The sequence below is a fragment of the Mustela putorius genome, unplaced genomic scaffold (assembly GCF_011764305.1).
Source record: "Mustela putorius furo isolate JIRA1106 unplaced genomic scaffold, ASM1176430v1.1 tig00000460_pilon_pilon_pilon, whole genome shotgun sequence".
NCBI classification, from domain to species: domain Eukaryota; kingdom Metazoa; phylum Chordata; class Mammalia; order Carnivora; family Mustelidae; genus Mustela; species Mustela putorius.
In genome coordinates, this window is record NW_025421389.1 from 4,480,598 (window position 1) to 4,503,643 (window position 23,046).

At 34.8% G+C, this 23,046-nt stretch overlaps 1 protein-coding gene across 3 annotated transcripts in view; it reads left to right on the forward strand.

Annotated features, from left to right (window-relative positions):
- Positions 1–23,046, forward strand: part of ARHGAP42 (Rho GTPase activating protein 42) — a 279,033-nt gene that overhangs the window by 190,212 nt on the left and 65,775 nt on the right. For 2 of the 3 annotated variants that reach the window (XR_001177542.2, XM_004780869.3), the window contains exons 5-6: positions 1,207–1,308; positions 14,806–14,916. Coding sequence is in view for 2 of the 3 variants with exons in the window: in XM_004780869.3 (XP_004780926.1) it covers positions 1,207–1,308; positions 14,806–14,916 (213 nt within the window). In the remaining variant the exon portion in view is untranslated. The remainder of the gene's footprint in view (positions 1–1,206; positions 1,309–14,805; positions 14,917–23,046) is intronic. The other variant, XM_013050169.2, reaches the window with a different exon arrangement.

The window sequence follows — 23,046 nt, forward strand, 5'->3', positions numbered from 1 at the left end:
TCTGGATGGTGAAAATAGGAATTTACATTTTGAATAGGCTTAAAAATACTTGACTGTTATTAAAGTGGTTCAGGCATTATACTTTCAGAAACACTAAAATAAAAACAAGTAACAGTACTTATTTGGCCAATGAATTTTATGTCTGATTACCTAGTATTTACTTTATATGGACTCATAAATGGAAAAAACAAAAAACAAAAACAAAAAAACTTGCCTGGTTTGGGACACCTGGGTAGCTCAGTCTGTTGAGCATCTTACTTTTTGTTTTGGCTCCGGTCATGATCACAAGGGTCCTGAGATCAAGCCCTGTGTTGGTCTCTATGCTCAGTGCAGAGTCTGCTTGAGATTCTCTGTTGCTCTTCCTCTGCCCCTCCCACTTGGGCTCTCTCTCTCTCAAATAAGTAAGTAAATTTTAAAAATGAAACAAAAACCCTTACCTGGTGGATAACATATTTATAGATGGAGAAGTTTATATGCCCAGGATTTTATTCCATTTGCATTTGTATAAGTGTGTGCCACAGGATGAAATGTAGAGTTGTCCTCCTCTTCCACAAAAGGCCAGCCTGGTTACAGTTTTCCCTATAAATCAATGTAATTTTGGGAAATTTTAGGGAAAAGCAAAGGTCAGCTATTATAGTTATGATAAGTATATGATAAAGATGTCACTAATCTTTTTGGTTTGACTTTGAAACATCTTATTTCATTATTTCATGCTGCCAGCTTTTAGAAGTCCATTTTTCACCATCAAGAATGAATTGTTTGAAATATCAGGTATCTTTTTGTAGCTGTGAAATAATGATTCCTTGAAAAGAGTCTGTGAGCAGTTCTCCAAACTGGTCACATATTAACTCACTGACACCACCAAAAAGCATAAATGAGACATTTTCTCTTGGCCCTATCTCAGACTTACTAGATCAGAATCTCGTGTTAAGAATTAATTATAAAGTTCTCAGAGGGATTCTACTATAGCCAGCCTGCCTCCCTCCATACTATATAGTTCCACGAACTTCTTTGAGAATATTTGAATACATTTGAATACATATTTAAATTACTTGTTTCACATTCTTTTTCATACTCCATCAGGTTCTGTGCTTAGGTAGAGCTCACTAAATCTTTATTAAATACTTGTATTGGACATTTGATGGGAATGTTAAAAAATCAGTTTTATTCTCAAATTAGAATGTTGTTATTATTGTCATCTCCTAGGATGGAAAGAAGAAGTTTGACAAGGAGAGTGAAAAGTACTATTCTATTCTTGATAAACATTTAAATTTATCTGCAAAGAAAAAGGAATCTCATTTGCAAGAGGTAAGCTTTTCCACTTGAATTGTGAACAGGACATTGGCATTAAGTCATGTGAAGTCCAAATTTCCAAAGGTGGTAGTATCTCAGAATCTGCAACTCTATAATAAAACAAATAATAATAGTTAATTGAGCACTTACAATGGACAGACACTGTGCCGAGCATTTCACATGCTTTATGACCCTTAATATTAACAGTTCCAAGTAAAAGATTAGTTATTTCCTGCAATGATGAAAAAGAATGAAATAAGATTTTTTTTTTTCCTCCTTGGGTATATTTTCAAAGGGAGGACCTACAAAATGATGGAATATCTTTTTTTTTTCTTTTTAAATATCTACTTGTAAGGAGTTGCTTTTGCATTAGGGGTAAAACAGACAAAATTACACGTTTTAAAATCTCTAAAAAAATTAAAAAATCAAATTTCTATCAATTTCTTAAAAAACAAGTCAGCAGAAATTTTAACTGCTATGCATTTAAACAATCAATTTCTTCTTTTTTCTGAAATATTTATTCTCATTGGTAGTTTTTAACTATAACTAATAAAATTGAGTAGTTCTTTTACTAAGTCATAGTACAGTTGCAGTACAGTGATGAGCTACATTAAAAAAAAAATGGACCCTCTTGCCATTATGATCTTGGCATCAATAAAATCTTGAAACACAGTGCATGGACATCAAACCCAGGATGGTTGGGAGTTGTTGAGCTAGTTCACCGGTTGCTCCTTACTCCAGACCTTTGCAAGGAATCTTATTCTGTGCTGAGTCTCCTCCAGTATCTTCTTTCTCTTCTGTCTGTACTTCTACATATCATAGTTAAGAACCTCTTTCAAATGCCTCCTCTTAATCTTTCTAGTAAAGGCATAAACCTTACTGACCTACTTGTCAAATTCAACCTGGTTCTCTGTTTTCCTTATTCCTTTTTTTATTTACCTTACCTCCACATTTACCCACCAGGCATACTTGACAAGTTAGAATTTGGATGCAGTGAGCTGGAGTCAAAAGGCATGGGAGGTTGTTTTTACTTCTCTTTCTTTTTTTCTGTACTCTTATGTTCTTATTGAGGGGACTGAATTTCTTTATTTAAAAACATTTTTTTAAAGTTTAATATTTGGAATATTTGTTATTTGAACATGTGTTCATGATAAATAATATCTTGTTATTAGTGCCTATTATTGAAATAGGATATATTAATATCCAATTTGTGCTGAGGAAAAGAATTTCTGGCTAAATTGAGATGGAGAAAAACTATCATTAAGATAAGTCATGTTTTGAGTTTTCATAGACATATCTAATCTTATGAAGTACTATGTTGTAACTTAATATTATGTTCACAGGTTCCAAACTTCTTAAATGCTTATGTACCTCTTTGGGCATTACACTACAACAAATTTAGGAAAGAATGCATTGCATAGATATAATCTGGTAAAGAAAGTCTCACCTAATTATCACCAATACACCACTATTTGCCATGCCAAGGGCTATGGACAGGTGCAATTTTAAAAATACAATGCCTCTAAAGCAATGGTGCTTTTTGGGGTCTCTAAAGGGTATATGTTTTTCAGATTCTTGGTGAATATGAGAGACCACACTTAGACATTGCTTAAATCATCAAGCAAGTGCTAACTTTATCTTAATTTTAAAATCCCCTGGAGGATATACTTCAGTTTTCCTTGACAACCTAACTCTATATTTAATATTAGCTTGTTAGTGACCCCCAATTCCTTAGGCTATGGTAGAAAATAATATCTGTTCTGGTTCTATATTTACTTGGAGCCTGGGAAAACCTATAGTATGATTAGCAGCATTCTCTACTTGCCCCACACATGCAGGCACATACTTCTTTTCCAGGAGCCGTAGCCCACAACACAAATTGTGCCAGAGTGGCTCCTCAGAGCATGGAATGTAGCCAAGAAAGTATGTGCCTTGTTTTGTTTTGTTTTTTCCCTCTGCCCTTCCAAGAATCAAACCTGTTGTAGGGAGATGCTACCATACATGTGTTTAATTCTGTAACCTCTCTTCCTTTCCAGAGCAACTCTGGTTCTTCTGTCAGCACCCTGCTTATTTTTTTCAAAAAGATTACTCTGTGCCTTCTCACCTGCAGAGCGGAATCCTTGTTGATTTGTTCATGGAAAATAAGTGGTTGTCCATTTTTAGGACTGAAGTAGGGGTCAGTTTGTGTTGATAAAGCTACAAGGCCATCATATAGATGGGTCATTGGAGTAAGCAGAATTAGAACTAGACTTGTTAAGATTATAGACTTTATAGTGAATAAAAAGAAGTAATATTTGATGTGTAATTGGACAATGTCTTTCTAAGTATGAAATAACAGGAAGAGATCACATAAAGGAAATGTAGAAAGACCAGAATGCATCAAAATAATCTTTATTTCAAAAGATATTAAATTAAAAGGCTAAGTGTTAGGGAATTTGTACAACAAATGACACAGGGTTACTATCTCTTATATACAAGTTGCATTTGCAAATCAGTGTGAAAAGGTCTTCAATGGAAATTATGAAGTAAGAATTGGAAAGAGCAGAAAATGGAGGGGAAGATGGTGGCAGAATAGGAGGACCCTACCTAGGTTTGCCTCATCCCATGAATCAAATAGATAGCTATCACATCATGCTAAATACCCAGAAATTGACACAAAGACGTTTAGAAAAAAACTCCACAACTAAACGGAGAGAAGAGGCCACAACAAAGAAGATAGGAAGTACAAAAACACAGTTTGGGAGAGAAATAGATCATGGCCATTGTGCTAGGGGTAGCCACAGTAGCTGAGAAGGGTGAGAGAGACAGACTAACACATGAGGGAGGAGGGGAACACATTAGAGAAATGAATCCCTACAGCAATGGGCTTAGAAAGCAAGAGGAACTGAATTTTGAATTTCGTAAGTTCTGGCAACCATGGGGCTTAAAGCCTGAAGTTCTAATGGTCAGCAGGCTTGGCTCAGGGAGATCCTGGCAGCATTGGGATTGCTCTTGGATAGAAGGCAGGGTAAGCAGCTTGTGGGCATACAGCGTGGAAACAGTGATCTGAAGAACACCTGGGTCACCCAGTGAAGAGGTTATTTGCTTATCTCAGAATATGTGCCAAAGAGGCAACATTCACAAAAAGACCTCTCCCAGAACAAAAGAGATGGCAGGTGCCGTTTCCCTCCCCTGCCGCTCAGCATAAGCACAGGGCCACCTGTGGGAACCACTGCAGGGCGGACACTCCCCCCACCCTCTTGTGGAACCACCCTTCCCAGTCATGCTTGCCTTGGTCCCAGAATTGCAGGCCCCCACCTTCAGGTCAGCCAAAATCCTGCCAACACTGCATCTCCAGATGCAGGAACTTTGTGGAGCCTAGGTTCTAGGGGCAATGGCAGTTTGTCTCATTTCACAAGCAGACCAGAGCACACCTAGTTGAAAGGCACCACATTCAGGCTAGGGACCAAACATGGCCTGGAAAGGCAAAGAGAGTCTCTGCAGATGACTGGTCTGAAGGATAAAGCAGCCAGGACACAAGAACAGAGCACATTAAGCACACATTGGAGATAATCCCAGAAGTGCTGGGCCCTGGGAAATAGGGGACACTATAAGTGGGGGCACTATAGGGACCTCTTCTTTATAAGGCCATTACTCTAAAGAATAGGAGATGTAACTGACTTTCCTAACATAGTCACAGAGACTTCAACAAAATGAGAAGACAGAGGAACTTGTCCCAGATGAAAGAATGGGACAAGGGATCTAAGGCCATGGCCAAAGATCTAAGTGAAGCAGATATAAGTTACATGACTGAGAGAGAATTTAAAGTGGTGATCATAAAGATACTTGCTATGCTTCAGAAAGGAGTAGAAGACATCAGTGAGACCCTTAAGATGTAGATAAGAAACAACAAAGAAGAGATAAAGGGCTCAATAAATGAAATGAAAAACACACTTGATGGAATAAATAGCAGGATGGAAGAAGCAGAGGAACAAATTAATGACCTAGAGGTTAGAGTAACAGAAAGTAACCAAGCAATTACTCCAAAAATAGAAAAAAGAACTATGCAAAATAAGAATAGTTAGGAAAATTAGTGACTCCATCAAACTTCCATAATAGTGTTATTATTATGGAAGTTACAGAAGAGAGAAAAGGGATGCAGAAAATTTATTTGAAATTCAATGATAACTAAAATTTCCCTGTCTGGAAAGGAAACAGATACCCAGATCCAGAAGACACAAAGAACCCCCAACAAAGTTTAAAAAAAAAAAAAAAAGCAGATCCACACCAAGACATATTGTGATTAAAACAAAACAAAATAAACAAACAAAAAACAGTGATAAAAAAATATATATAAAGAAGCAAGAGAAAAGAAGACAATTACATATAAGGGAAAACCCCTTAAGGCTATCATGGGAATTTTCAACAGAAACTTTCTAAGCCAGAAGGAACTGGCAAGATATATTCATGATGCTGCATGGGAAAAATGTGCAGCCAAGAGTACTCTAACAGCAAGGCTATCATTCAGAATAGGAGAGATAAAGAGTTTTCCAGACAAATAAAAACTAGAGAGTTTGTGATCAATAAGCCAGCCCTGCAAGAAATATTGAAGGGGGTACTCTGAGTAGAAAGGAAAGACCATAAGTAGGAGTACGAAGGAAGGAAACAAAAACAAACAAACAAAAAGTATGAAGAAAGGGAAAAAAAAGTGAAAATGAATATTGTTTATAAAGTCTCAGTCAAGGACCACAAAATAAAAGGTGGTAAAACATGGCACCATATACCTAAAACGAGGAAGACAAGAGGTTCATCTTAATACAAACTACTGTATACGGAAGATATTATATATAAGCCTAATGATAAGCACAAATCAAAAACCACTAATACATATGCAAGAAATAAAGAGAAAGGTATCCAAATATATCACTAAAGAAAACCAGCAAACCATGAAAGAGAGAAAGACAAAGTCTTCAGAAACAACCACAGACCAGGTAATAGAATGGCAATAAATATATCTATAAATAATTACTTTGAATATAAATGTTCTAAATGCACACTATCCAAAGACATTGTGACAGAATGAATAAAAAAGCAAGACCCATCAATATGTTGCCTATGAGAGATTCATTTTAGAGCTAAAGACACCTACAGATTGAAAGTAAGGGTTTGGGGAAACATCTATCATGCAGATGGATGTCAAAAGGAATTTGGAGTAGCAATACTTATATTGGTACTTATATTTAAAGTAAACTTTAAAACAAATAGTGTAAAAAAGAGACAAAGAAAGACACTAAATAATAATAAAGGACAATCCAGCAAGAGGATATAACAATTGTAAATATTTATGTACCCGATTATATAAAATGGTTAATAACAAACATAAAGGAGCTAATTGATGATAATATAATAATAGTAGGGGACTTTAACACCCCACTTACATCAAAACACAAGTCATTTAAACGGAAAATCAGTAAGGAAACAATGACTTTGAATGACACACCGTAGGAGACGGATTTCACGTTCAGAACATTCCATCCTAAAATAGAAGAATGCACATTCTTTTCAAGTGCACATGGAACATTCTCCAGGATAAATCACATATTAGTCTACAAAAGAAGCCTCAACAAATTCAAAAAGATCTAATTCTTACCATGCATCTTTTCTAACCACCACACTATGAAACTAGAAGTCAACCACAGAAATAATTTGGAAATACCACCCGTGCATGGGGTTAAATAACATGCTACTAAACAATGAATGAGCCAACCAGGAAACCAAAGAAGAAATGAAAAAGTACATGGAAGAAAAAAAAAGAAAAAGAGAAAATGCAATGCTCCAAAACCTTTGGGATACAACAAAAATGATTCTAAGAGAGAACTTTGTAGCAATACAGGTCTACCTAAAGAAGTAAGAAAGGTCTCAAATAAACAACCTAATATTACAACTACAGGAGCTAGAGAAAGAACAATAGACAAAATCAACAAAAAGAAGGAAATAATGAAGCTTAGAGCAGAAATTATTGATATAGAAACTAACAACAAACAAAAAAACCACTAGAAGAGATCTATGAAACTAAGAGCTAGTTTTTTTAAAAAAAAAAAATCAATAAAATTGATAAACCTCTGGCCAGACTTATCAAGAAAAAAAGAGAAATTACTCAAACAGAATCACAAATGAGAGAGGAGAGATAACAACTGACACCACAGAATACAAACAATAATAAGAGACTAGTATAAAAAACTATATGCTAACAAGTTGGACAACCTGGAAGAAATGGATAAACTCCTAGCAACATATAACCTAACAAACTGAACCAGCAAGAAATAGAAAATTTGAAGAGATTGATAACCAACAAACTGAATCAGTAATCAAAAAATTCCCAAAGCCAAAAGTCTAGTACAAGATAGCTTCACAGGCAAATTCTATCAAACATTTAAAGAAGAGTTAATACCTATTCTTCTCAAACTATTTCAAAAAAATAGAAAAGGAAAACTTCCAAATTCATTCTAGGAGGCCAGCATTACCCAGATACCAAAACCAGAAAAAGACGCCACAAGCGAAAAAGAGAACTACAAGCCAATATCTCTGATGAACATAGTTGAGGATATCCTCAACAAAATACTAGCAAACAAGCCATAAATTAAAAATCATTTCCCACAACTAAGTGGAATTTATTCCTGGGATGTAAGTCTGGTTCAGTATTCATAAGTCAATCAACATGATAAACCACATCAATAAAAGAAAGTATAAGAACCATATGATCATTTCAATGGATGCAGAAAAATCATTTGACATAGTACAACACCCATTAATAAAAATCTTGAACAAAGTAGGGTTAGAGAAAATATACCTCAACATAATAAAAGCTGTATATGAAAAATCCACAGCAGATGTTATCCTTTATGGGGAAAAACAGAGATTTTCCTCTAAGATCAAAAACAAGATGAGGATGTCTACTCTCACCACTTTTATTCAACATAGTACTGGAAGTCATGGCCAGAGCAATCAGACAACAAAAAGAAAAAAAAGGCATCCAAATTGGATGCTAGAACTGCTAGAATTGAAAATTCAATAAAGTCACAGGATATAAAATTAATGTACAGAAATCTCTTTCATTTCTATACACCAATGATGAAGTAGCAGAAAGAGAAATTAAGAAAACAATTTCATTTACAATTGCACCAAAAATAGTAAGATACCTAGGAATTAACCTAACCAAAGAGATGAAAGACCTGCACTCTAAAAAATCAAAATGCTGATGAAAGAAATTGAAGATGACAGAAAGAAATGAGAAGACATTCTATGCTCATTGATTGGAAGAACAAATATTTTTAATATATCTATACTACCCAAAACAATCTACACAATCAGTGCAGTCCTTCTCAAGATACGAACAGCATTTTTCACAGAAAATAATAGAGCAAATTATCCTAAAATTTGTATGGAAACAGGAAAGACCCTGAATAGTCAGTAATCTTGAAAAAGAAAACAAAAGCTTTGAAAGTATCACAATTCCAGACTTTAAGTTATACGACAAAGCTATAGTAATCAGCACAGGTACTGGTACAAAAATAGACACATAGGTCAATGGAACAAAATAGAAAACCTAGAAATAAACCCACAATTATATGGCCAGTTAGTCTTTGACAAAGGAAGAGAGAATTTCCAATGGGAAAAAGATCATCTCTTTTAACAAATGGTGCTGGGAACTCTGGACAGCTATATGCAAAAGAATGAAACTGGACCACTTTCTTGACTATACACAAAAATAAATTCAAAATGGATTAAAGACCTGAATGTGAGAACTGACACCATAAAAATCCTAGAAGAGAGCACAGATATAATTATCTGACTTTGGCTATAGCAACATTTTTCTAGATGTCTCCTGAGGCAAGAGAGACAAAGCAAAAATAGACTATTTGGGTTACAGCAAAAATAAAATGTTCCTTCACAGTGAAGGAAACAACCAACCAAACAAAAGGGAACCTACAGAATGGGAGATGTTTGCAAATGGCATATCTGATAAAGGGTTAGTATCCAAAATATATAAAGAACTTGTAAAACTCAACACCCCAAATCCAAATAATCCATTTAAAAATGGACAGAAGACATGAACATTTTTCCAAAGAAAACATACAGATGGCTAACAAAAACATGAAAAGAGTCACATCATCACTTACCATGAGGGCTATGCAAATCAAAACTATAAGGTGATTTCACCTCAGTCCTGTCAGAATGGCTAAAATAAAAAACACGAAGAACAAGTGTTGGTGAGATATGGAGACAAAGGAACTCTCTTACATTATTGGTGGGAACACAAATATGATGTAGCCATGGATGGAGGTTTTTCAAAAAGTTAAAAATAGAACTATCTTATGATCCAGTTATCAGGCTACTGGGTATTTCCCCAAAGGATATAAAAACACTAATTCAAAGGGATATATGCACCCTTGTGTTTATTGCAGAATTTATACAATAGCCAGTATATGGGAGCAACCCAAGTGTCCATCAAAAGATGAACAGATAAAGAAGTGGTGTGTGTGTGTGTAATGGAATATTCAGTCATAAAAAAGAGTGCAATCTTGCCGTTCCCACCAATGTGGATGGAGGTAGGGACTATAATATTAAGTGAAATAATTCAGTTAGAGAAAGACAAATACCATATGGCTTCATTTAATATTTGGAACTTAAGAAACAAAGATGTATGGAAGTGTTGAATCACTGTATGATACACTGTATGTTAACTGGAAATAAATAAAAACCTTAAAAAGAAAACAAAGAGCAAGGGTGAAAGAGAGAGAAGGACACCAAGATTCAAGCAAGCTCTTAATTACAGAGAACAAACTGATGGTTACCACAGGGGAGGTGGGAGGATGGGTTAGATAGGTGATATAGGGATCAAGGAGTGCACTCGTTTGATGAGTACTGTGTTGCTGAATCACTATATTTTACACCTGAAACTAATGTAACACTGTATGTTAACTGGAGTTAAAATATAAAAATTTTAAAAAGAATATAAAAGTATATTTCATCAAAGAAGAAATATAAACCATAATAAGAATTTTAAGTTTCTTTTTTATATAAATACTGTAAGTTTCAATGTCACACATATTAAGAAAACAATGCAGTTTAGTAATTGCAGCAGGATATTATTGTAACTTATGAGAATATAATATGCATAGTGAAGGTGTGGCAAACAGTACACTTTTGTTTTTCTAGTGGGAACATAAATTCATTCAGTCAACTCTAAGGTAAATTTGACGACTTATGTCAACAAAGTTTAAATGTGCAAGATAATTAAAATGATTATGCTGTCCAGAATTTACGGAGGAATTATCAGTCAAGAGTGAAACAAAAATTGTATAAATACATTGATGGAAGAATTACAGGGTAAAAATTGAGAAACATCTGAAGTGGCACAAATGAATAATTGGAATAAATATGCCAATATAACTTGGTGAAAATGGAGTGTAATATGGCTGTAAAAGGTTCTATTTGCAAATTATTTAAATATATTGAAAAATACTCATTAGATAAAGTGGGGGGAAAAGTAGAGCTTAAGCCAGAATATGCAGTATTATTCAGGTTTATTTAAGTTTGTGTGTTACATATCAAAATATAAATGGTAGGATTATAATTCTTGTTTTTATATTTATGTCTTAATGAATAATGAGTAAACTTACAATAATGAATATATATTTCTTTTATAATCTGGAAAAGAAAACAGAGGAGAAAAAGGGTCCACATATCACTATATAGTCTTTCAACAGGTTCCTTTTATCCCCACCTCCTAAATGAAGGGAATCCCTTAGAGTCTATGTTTATGTCTCTATTGTTATAGCATGTGTGTCCCTGAAATCTCTTCCTCTGCACTGCCTGTAACATTTTAATGACTATCTCCCGGGTAAAGATTTCATCATACCTGACCACCTGCTCTGCCTATTGCTGGTTCCCAGGACTTCAGACTATCAATTCTTAGTGAATGTGTGAAATTCCCCATCCTAATTTTCTCAGATTTGCTTCTGTTTCTCATTTATTTAATTCTCAATTAATGCTGATATTATCTCTTGTTATCAAAATTATCTTTAAGTTTTAAACTTCAACTTGGGAGCAACCTAAGTTTCTTGCTTCCCCCTTGCTTCTCATACCCACATCTTTCAATTTCTCTTTCTTACTGGGCTATATAAACACGTTTACCCCTATCAAATAAGTGGTCTTTTATCATCACATGCACCCAGTCCTGCCTTTTAATCAAAATATTCTACACTGTCCTCACCATAATCTTCTTGAAATACTGCTTTGACAAATCAACATCTTCCTCAAGCTTTTGTCCTGTTTACATGATGAAGTTTGCACTCATTCTATCTTATGCCTTTACTCTCATTTCTTATCATTCCAAACCTGGCAGTCTTCTGAAACATAACTTTTCTTGACTCTATTCCCTCTCTCAAACTCCTCTCCTTTTATTTCTACCTACTCTAAAGCTCTTCATTTTTCAGGGTCCAGCGTAAATTCTTTCTCCTCTGGAGGTAATTTGACAAATATCACATGGAACTATTTTCTTTATCTTAAGTTGACGTAGATAGCTTATTGGAGCTGGGGGAGAATCTATGTATCTGAGAACTATATGGTTTTCTTAAGAAATTAACTTGTTTCTTTTTTTAGCAAGATGACTTTACTGTCCCATTCATCTTATAAATGGCAGTTTATACATATTGTTCTGACATAAATATTTCTAGTGCTCCCTCTTAGTTTTAAAAGTTGGGACAGTAAGTTAGATGGTTATCCTACTGATCCAGTACAGAATACAGAACAACAGCTGTTACTGGATATATGAGTAAGTGCCTTCTAGTGAAACACGTGCTATGAGCTTAAGTACTAGAGGGAGTCACCTTAAATAAAAGAATGCTTTTCTAAATTTCATACTGAAAAGTAATTAAGCTATAGTATTTCTTAAGCTCTGTATATTCTGGATGACTCTTCAAAGCAGGTTCAGTATATTGAATATAGTTGTTTAGGTTGGAAATAATGGAAAACCTGCATTACTGACAAACAATAAGAGCATTTATATTCTTTTATTCCCCTTTGTGCTCCCACTCCTTATCTTTTGATAACATAGGATTGTGTGTGGCCAATAAGTTTCTGAGGAAATAACTTAATACTCTTAGATCAGGGACCTACGGTCAAGACCACTCCTAGGTTTGGCCATTTGCTAGGAGGACTCACTGCTATCATTTATTACAGTGAAAAGATACAAAGAAAAATCAACAGAAGTGCATAGAATGAAGACTGAAGGAAAGCAGACACAAACTTGCAAGAGTCCTCTCTCAGCGGAGACAGATAGAACATGCTTAATTCCCACAGCCATCAATTGTGACAGCACATGTAAAAATGTTGTCTATTAGAAGCTCATAATAGACCGAGTGCCCATAGATTTTATGGGAGCTGGTCACATAGGTACTCTCTGCCTTTCGTATCCTTAAATTCTAGACTCCCAGAAGGAAAACAGGTGTTTGTAATAAATCATATTGTTGGCACAATTTAGGCACAGGGAGCTACTCTTTCCTGTTAGTGGTAGGTACCTTCCTGAAATCCACATTGCCCGATACCAGCAAGGACTGACCTTGTAAACAGACCTTTCAGTGGAGAGCATTTAGGTCTTCACAGTTTTGTTGACCACAAGTAGCCATCTATGATGTAAAGGTGTCTCAAGATTTTAGTTTGTTCCCTTGTGCTAGTCTATACAATCAGTGTCATTATTTTTTAAAGTAAAGAAAAGCTTCAAAGGTAACTTGTGGCATAGATTTTTCTCTCTGAGATTGAAAACACCCAGTGTTGTACTGGAGCTTTCTTTTGGAGAGCTGATTTTCTTATCTCTTCCTAACTAACACATTCAGTGAAAGTAGGTTTGTGGTTTGGAACTGGCTATTTTGGGAATATTTACACCACAGAAACCAGCATAGACTGCAAATCAGGCATTCCCACCAGAGACCCAGTTGTTAAACATTGATCATATCACCACCTATACCTCCTTACTGTTCATTCTGTAAATATTGTATTCTTCTAACAGTGATAAGAAGAAAATATATATAGGTATATATATATATCCTAAACTGTTTTCTGGGAGCTGAGAAGCTTCTGGTTCAAATTTCCTACCTGATTTATATGTTCTTTTGTATATTAGTTTGGAAACTTGGAATTCCCAACTTTAAAAATCTCTAATGAGTTGCTAATAATATTGGATTATTTTTATTTATATAAATTAATTAATAGTAAATAGTTATTACTAAAGGTGTTTCAAATGAAATTTTAATATGCTGTGATGATGTTCAAGCCAACAAACCTAATTTTATCCTTTTTAAAGCTTTTCTATGTGAAATTATCATTGTAAATGGCTCCAAAGCATTTTCTATTCCCAAATTATTGTTGGTGGATGCTTAATACTCCACAGAGAGCCCATTCTTTTCTTTTCATCTGCTCTTGATAATATCAACTGGAAATGAAGAGTACAAAACTGGGAAAGAAAAGTAAAATTATGATTCTCTACTAAATTAAGATCAGTTTTAAAGAGGACATCAGAAGATGATAATAGGGGGCGCCTGGATGCTCAGTGGGTTAAAGCCTCTGCCTTCGGCTCAGGTCGTGATCCCAGGGTCCTGGGATCGAGCCCCACATTGGGCTCTCTGCTCTGCAGGGAGCCTGCTTCCTCCTCTCTCTCTGCCTGCCTCTCTGCCTACCTGTGATCCCTGTGTGTTAAATAAATAAAATCTTTAAAAAAAAAAAAGATGATAATAGGTATGAAGAAGAGGCAACATCAAAAATAAAAGAGAAAATTATCTCGATAACACTTTCTCATACTTCTTCAATAGAACTTTATTGCAGTTATGCATAATAAATGTGCATAACATTGATAAAGCATGATTCATTAAGTTAGAACTATTTAATTTTTTTTTCGGAGATTTTACCTAATGATGTGACTCTACTGATTATTCTCAAATGATTCTCCCTCAGTAAAAATCCAAATTGTTACAAAGTATTTAAGATTTTTTTACAGTGTGATGTCAACCTTACTTCATTCACCCTCCTATCCTCTACTTTTTTACTCTATAGACAAACTCTGTTAGTATCTTTCATGCCTCTTTACTTTTTTGTGTTTCCCTATTCATTGCCAGTTGTTCATCTCAAGATTCAACATATACACCACCATTTTCTTTCTGAATTTTGTTTCTTTTTCTATGATTCCATAGATGTCCATATATATTAATATGCCTTCTTTATGTTTTTTATGGTGAATGTTGTATGCTTATCCTCCCTCTCTTCTTCACATTCCATACCATATAAACTCTAGGGGGCAAGGACTGTGTTTTCCTTGTCTCTGTATGTTCAAAGCATAATAATTGCTATATTAAAACTTTTTGTAGAACTTAATTTTTGATAAAAAATTTGAAGTAGAATAGGACTTGAGTCCTTTTCTGTATAGAACTATCAACGATTACTCTTTGTGTCATGATTTGCCCCTTTTTTACTTTTTAGGCAGATACACAGATTGACCGAGAACATCAAAATTTTTATGAAGCATCACTAGAGTATGTCTTTAAAATTCAAGAGGTTCAAGAAAAAAAGAAGTTTGAATTTGTTGAACCGGTAAGTTTCAGTTTCCCTACAAAATAGTAGTTCAACACAGCCTATGAAAACAAAATTTGTAATGTTTTTCTATTGGACATGTGATTTTTAAAAACAAAAGGGAAGGGATGTGTAGAGGAAGGCTACTAGGTGGAGGATAGAGCACTATTAGGGCAGTGGAACTATCCTATATGATACTATACTAGTGAATACATGTCATTATGCATTTGTCAGAACTACAGAATATACAATGAAAAGGGTAAACCCTAATGTACAATATAGAAGTTAATTAATAATAATCTATCAGTCTTAGGTTTTCATTTGTAACAAATGTACCACACTAATGCAAGATGTTAATAATGGGGGAAACTGTGGTGGAGGTTGAGGGAACACATGAGAGCTCTTTATATTTTCTACTCAATTTTTATATAAACCTAAAGCTGCTCTTAAAAATGGTTTATTAAGGGAAATATTAAAAAATGAAAAGGGTCACATTATATATATACCTAAGTAAATATAGCTCCCACTAAAGCGACCTATTTACTAAACCTTTAGGTGAAAGGAGAAAACATAAGGTTATATTTCTCCCTTTGCCCCCTTCCACTTCCTTGCAAGGCTGGAATCTGCCTGACTTCCCTATAAAGTCATTTATCTTCCTAAGTCAGTGTAAAAAGTAATGGAATTCCTAGTGTAAATTGCATTACAGGAAAGAACAGGTGGCTGGTCTTTATAAGCCTACTTCATTTTCTTAGCATTTTCCCCCAAGTACTACCATAATATGTTACAGTATTGCCTGAGTAGACATCTTCATAATGCATCATCTGTGATGAATCAAAGTAAGTCCTGTAATTCAAGATAATCTTTGTTAATATATAATGTTCAATTCCCATGAAATGAGTAGATAACAATAGTTAAATACATAGATAATCTAAAAGATGATTTAATCCTTATTTTTCTATGTCAGCTTTAAAGAAATCTGTTTATAATAAGAAATAAAATACCTGTTTCTAAGTGGAGTTTGTGGGAAGAAGGGAAAAGAAGACACATTTTAAAATGTATTTGATGAGATTTCATTTCTAGATGGAAGCCCATCATTGATTCTTTAAGATGATAGGAAACAGAGCAGATACTGGGAAGAGTTCTAGTTCCTGCCTGGCTCCCAGCCACTTCTACTTTACTTCTCTCCCTCCACCTGAAGCAGTCTGACTCTCTCCTATAAACTGGGCACTTGGCAAGTTTATATGCTTCAGCTGGACAAATTTAAGGAACTGAAGGCCACAACACAGGCTCAGGGATTTAATTTTTACCCTTTATTTGGGTTAACAGTCTTAACTACAAGTTCTGTTTGCCAAATAATTAAGTCTTAAATTCCTTAGAATGAGTTAGTAACCTCTTGGTTAGTAGATGTTTGGGGATCTCATTAAATTTTATATGAGTTAGGGGGTCTTCTGAAGCTTATCTGTGGCTCAATGAGAACTAAGCAGCCTAACAACCCCCAGTCTAGGAAGATGACCAGTACTTAAAATTCCTTTCCCCTTTTCATTGACGAAATCCTGCCTCTGAAACCTACCATGATTTTTTGAAGCCTCTCTGATTCCAGCCAAACTTCCTCCTTAGGATCTGTTTCTTGGGATTTCTGAATTTTAGCTTTTCTTGACACTAAATTTGTGGTGTATGCCCATGATATCTGATGGTATTTTTTCATACTTCTTTCTTGTCTGCTCCCATTCCTTTCAGATACTATTCTTATCTGCTATGTTATTTTTCTTCCTTGCACCTGCAATGACCTTTTCACACATTCAGTACTTCTCTCCATCTCCCCTGGGGAGTGACATGTCTGGGGAGGGACATGTCTGGGGAGGGACATATCTAAGGAGGGACGGACACTCGGGTAGCCTATCACCTTGTAAAAGCCTCTTTTATAGTGTATCCTGTCTGGGAACAGAGAACTAGACCATTCTGTCAGATGATATCATATATATAAGGAGAAGACTGTAAAATTGTTTGCTCACAGGTGACTGATAGATAAGAATTTATGAATTCCTTTGGTAATACATGTAGAGAGGTGGAAACTGTACTTCACTTGAAATGTGTTTTCTTCCTTCCCTCTACCGTATCCCAAACTGGGATGGTCTGATAAATCTGTAATGCATGCCTTTCTTGTGATACCATAATCAAAACTGATGTTAAATTTGTCCTTCTTCCAAAATACGTCCTTGGCTACTATACATTTATTATTGGTCTGTCTGGCCAAACCATAATAATGCTGTCAGTTTAGCCTTGTTCTCATTTCTAGCCATATAGCTTCATCCACGGGATGTAAATTAAATTTACATCCAATGTAAATTTAATTTCCTTTGCAGTAATGAGAAGAATGGAAATGGAAGCAATGAAACATGGGCGTGCTGCTCTTTAGGTTATGTATTTGCAAATTAATTCTGAGGAAAGAAATTTTTTTTAATTTCAAAAACAAAGTTCCTAGGAGCTATAAACATGAAACATATTAAGAAAACTAATATTTTACCCTTTTTGTTCTACAGAAAACCCAATTCCTGTTGCATTATTGTTTATATTGCAGAAATCTAGTAGTCTACTCTAGTTTTGGCCCATATTTATTTAACAGATAAACATTAGAGTAAAGCAAAATGTTACAAGGATGGGATCTATCTTCTATAGATTACAGTAGATAGATGTAGTTAGATATAATGTAGAATGAAAATTTTAAGTAGAGAATAATCATTGGCACTAAATATCATAAAGTAAGAATGTCCATATGTTTGAGATAATTTTACATTTTTCAATTAATGTCAAGATCTTACTTCTGGGGGCGCCTGGGTGGCTCAGTGGGTTAAGCCGCTGCCTTCGGCTCAGGTCATGATCTCAGGGTCCTGGGATCGAGTCCCGCATCAGGCTCTCTGCTCAGCAGGTAGCCTGCTTCTCTCTCTCTCTCTTTCTCTCTCTCTGCCTACTTGTGGTCTCTGTCAAATAAATAAATAAAATCTTTAAAAAATAAAAAAGATCTTACTTCTTGCCATAAAATTTCAACAGAATATTAAGGAGAAACAATATTATGCCCATCTTATCCACAGGTATATGGATAAAATCCAAGACCCCCAGTGGATGCCTGAAACCAAGGGCTGTCCTGCCCCATGTATACTGTGTTTTTTTCCCCCTGTACATACCTACATACCAGATAAAGTTTAATTTATAAATTAAACACAATAAAATATTAACAATAATAACTGGTAATAGAACAAATATAAGAATATGCTATAATAAAAGTTATGTGAATGTGATCTCTCAAAATATCTTACTGTACTCACCCTTCTTGGGGTGATGTGAGATGATAAAGTACCTATATCATGAGATAAAGTGAATAATGTAGGCATTGTTAATATATTGTTATTGTTAGGCTACTATTAATCTAATGATAGGTCAGAAGGAAGATTATCTGCTTTCACACCATGGTTGACTGTGGGTAACTGAATCACAGAAAGCAAAACCTTGGGTAAGAGGATATTACTATATTAGAAATAAATATTCCTACAGTGTCATTATTTCAAGGAAAAGCCAGTTCAAATACATATAAGAATGGGGGACATTCATATTTTTTTTATAAAACTATGTAACTGTTCTTAAAAGATACAGAAAATCAGCTTTTTAAACTCAATTCTTCATTAGATAGTTTTAATGGCCTTTCCCCTCCATGTATCATATCTTATATAGAAAGTGATTGTAGTTAACTGATCTCCAGACCTACAGTATCCGATATGGTAGCAACTACTCATGTTTGGTTATTGAGCACTCAAAATGATAGTTTAGATTAAGATGGGCTGTAAATGTAAAACACATACTAAATTGCAAATGTTTGGTACAAAAATTATGTAAAATATCTCAAAACCTCTTTTATATTGCTTAAATATTGAAATGATAACATTTTAGATATATTAAGTAAAATATTAAATTTCACTTGCTTTAATTTTTTTATGTGGCTACTAGAAAATTTTAAATTGCATATTGGTTTGCATTTATTCACACGTTTCTGTCAAACAGGGCTAGAACTTCATCCTTTCAGATTTGCCAACAAGATATATAAGTTCAGGGCTAAAAGGAGGGGAAAGATCAGAGAGGGAAAAACCCCATCTTGCAACTCTTGATCTTAAGATCTTCTGCTTCTCAGAGTTGCTTGGAGCTTGTGAGAATTTTGAGAGGTAGGAGAAAAAGCTTCTCAAGTATGCTGAATATGAACAAACTTACCTAAGAGAGTTGAGCCCTAGTGTATTTGTTATATATTATGGTACATGAAAGTTTGTGGCTCAGAAACCCAGAGAATCCCTTTATGACTTAACACCCTCACGGTTCATTCACCTGCAGTTTGTGTATGTTTTGATCACATTCTTTTGCATACTTAGCTGAAACTAACATTTTATGAGGAACTACCGTGTCATGTGTTTTCTCTGTGTTCTCTCACATGGCCCATACAACAGCTTTCTTGTTAGGTAGTTGTTGTTTGTCCAGATGAGGAAGTCACAGGAAGATTGGTAGTTGCTTGAGATCACAAACGTAAAGAGAGGGAGACCCAGGAATCCAGACCCCAAAGCTGAAGTCCTGTATAGTACTATTTTCTGTCTCACTAGTCCCCTGACAATAACAATTAGTCCTTCCTTGACACTTGCTCTGACTAGATAAAATGGATGACTATAGAAAATTGTGTTGTAAAGTTATTTTAATTCCTTAAAATTAGAAAAAAATTTGAGGTTGACCTTTATTTTGGTAAAGGTGCTTGAATCAGTGCACCTATCTTTCTATATATTCTTTCTTCCATACTTTTTTTTTTTTTTTTTTAATCATCCTTTTTAAAAAAGTTGTCCCCTCCCTGACCAGGCTGCAGTTGACAAACCACTTTTCATGTAGTGACAGACAAGTATAATGCCTGAGAGGTAATAAGATAGAATTTGGCTCTCGTCATACAGCTTGTTTTTTTTTTACAGGCTTGTTTTTCAAACTCTGTGTACCTTAGGTTTTTATTTGTAAATTGGGAATAAAAACCATAGCTCCCAGGATTGTGGTGAGGCTCATCCAATGCAGGTAACACACAGCAAGTGCCTGGTGCGTCATTAGCATCAGTAAGAGATCAGCTGGTATTGAGCTCTCATTGATTGTCAGCACTAGATGTGAAAACAATATTGATAAATTGTTTTTTAGTGTGGCTTCAAAGCCAGATATAACTGTTTCAAAAACACATTTTTAATTTTAACATGCTTTAAAATATACATCGAAATACTGTAAGAACATGTATTACTGTAAGAACGTGTATTAGAGTATTCTTTTTAGAATTCATTTTAGTCTTTTTGTATTATGTTTAAAATTAATATGAAAAATGAAAATAATCTATTATATGTAACTAAAACATACTATTTTTGACACTCTGCCATTAGTGTGTTAAACTTAATTTTAAATCTTTTGCTAAAGAAAATTTTACTTAATCTGCTTAATATGTGTTAGCTTTTTATCTTATTATATCATGAAGTATACTAGAAGATACTTTTGGGGTTGTCTAAAGTTTGAATAATTTGGAGACTCAATAAACTTGCTAAGTTAAAGTCAAATAGTATATAGACCTGCAGGTCTTGAAAGCTAAACCTTTTTGTGTTCTTTTTTGGGTATAATTTATTAGCTTTAGTGTAGAAAATTTAATTTAGGATAAATTAAAGTGAGCAAATATAAAAATGTCATTTCCCCCCCAAAACTCTGTAGGACAAAAGGCTAAGTTTCTATCTTACTGAAAACCTAAATAATAAACAATAAAACTGTCCTCAGATCATACATCTTAAAATCTATTTTGGTCCTTGGATTTAGTTCTAGCTACTCTTACTGAAAATCTGAAATTTGTAAAAGCAATTAGATAGTGAATAGAAATTTGGAAAAGTAAGAAAAATATATCGCATTGGTTTGGTTGATTCATCTCCTTGTACTTTGTGTTAGAAATGAGTTATGTAAAGACCTTATCTAAATGTAGCTTCTGTTGAACTTTTTTTATTTTTATTTTTTGTAGTTTCAATGTTTTATTTAAATTATAGTCAACATACAGTGCAATGCTAGTTTCAGGTGCAGAACCCAGTGTTCCATCAACTACACACAACACCTAATGCCTATCACCACAAGTGCCCTCCCCAATACCCATCACCTATCCAGCCCATACCTCACCCCCAGGAACTCTCAGTTTGTTCTCTATAGTTGTGTCTTGGGCGCCTGGGTGGCTCTGTTAGTTAAATGTCTGCCTTTGGCTCAGGTCATGATCCTGGGGTCCTGGGATCGAGCTCCACATCAGGCTCCCTGCTCAGAGGGAAGCTTCCCCTACTTGTGTTTTCTCTCTTGCTGTCTCTCTCTCTCTGTCAAATAAATAAAATCTTTTTAAAAAGTGCCTTTTAATGGTTTGCCTTTCTCTTTTTTTGTTCACCCTATATTCATTTGTTTCTTAAATTTCACATATGGGTAAAATCCTATTTCTCTTCTTTCTCTTAGCAAAATACTCTCTAGCTCTGTCCATGTCATTGCAAATTTTAAGAGTTCATTCTTTTTGATGGCTGATGAATATGTGTACACACACACACACACACACGATCTCAGTTTGTGATTATTCTTTAACCATTCATCAGTCAATGGACATATGGACATTCGGGCTCTTTATATAATTTGGCCATTGTTCATAATGCTGCTGTAAACATTGGAAGGTATATATCCCTTTGAATCAGTATTTTGTATCATTTGGGAAATACCTAGTAGTGCAATTGCCGGGTCATAGAGTAGCTCTACTTTTAATTCTTTGAGGACCCTCCATATTGTGTTCTAGAGTGGCTGCACCAGTTCAAGTTCTTACCAACAGTGCAAGAAGGTTCCCTTTTCTCCTCATCTTCGCCAATACAGATTGTTTCCTTTGTTGTTCATTTTAGTCATTCTGACAGGTAGAAGGTGATACCTTATTGTAGTTTTGATTTGCATTTCTCTGATGATGAGTGATGTTCAGCATCTTTTCAGTTGTCTGTTAGCCATCTGTATGGCTTCTTTAATCACCTTGTTGGCTACAGTTCTGTTTTTTTCTGTTTCTTTACCACAGAAGTTTTCTCCTGCCACTTCATCTGGATTCCATTCCCTTGAAATCTTGGAAATTTGCTGCAACTCCACAGATACTTGACTGCTGATATAGCCATGATTTCAAAAAGTTTTGCCTTTTTTAAAAATTAATTGGATCTATGCCCATGTCTGTCCATTCATTCGTTCTTCTGTCTTTTTTTAATCATCCTCTTTTAAAAATTGTCTCCCCAGGCTGCTTTTCATATTTGCCTCCCTTTTCTTCAGTTTTCTGATTTATTTGATTATATTTTTATACTCTTTCATTTCCATTCAATAAATTGCTCTGAATAGCTATGGATTAAAGCATTCACTAGTTATTTTGAGGCTGTTATCTAAGATATTTATCTCTAAATTTCCTCCAAGTAAGGAATAGCAAAGAGTACAGATTTAACTCACAGGCTGGACACTTGTACTGGATGAAAATTGATGCCTTGCTTTTGCCCTGTGTTTCCCATTTTCTTAAAGTTTTCAATGGCCAAATAAAGAGGTATTACATGAGATTTGGATTTTTTTTCAATCAATTATAGTACTCTGTATGTGAACTATATTTTATTTTTTTAAAAGCAGTCTTATTGGGGTATAAATCAACATAACCGTACAGTTCACTCATCTTTAGTTAATTTTTGTCTATGGTGTAAGGTAGGGTGACAACTTCATTCTTTTGCATATGGTTATTCAGTAGTCCAGGAATCACCTGCTGAAAAGACTGTTCTTTACCTGGTGTATAGTCTTGGTGCCCTTTTTGAAAATAAGTTGACCATAGAAGTGTGGGCTTACGTCCTGATTCTCAATTCTTAGACATTGATTTAATGTCTAATGCCAGTATTACATTGTGTTGATTACCATTGCTTTGTATTGAGTTTTGAAATGGAAAAGTGTAAGTCTAAGTACTTAGTTGTCCTTTTTCAAGATTGTTTTGATGTTCTGGGTCCCTTGGAATTCCATATGAGTTTTAGCATCAGCATGTCAGTTATTTTAAAGAAGTCAGCTGGGCTTCTCACTGGGACTGCATTGAAT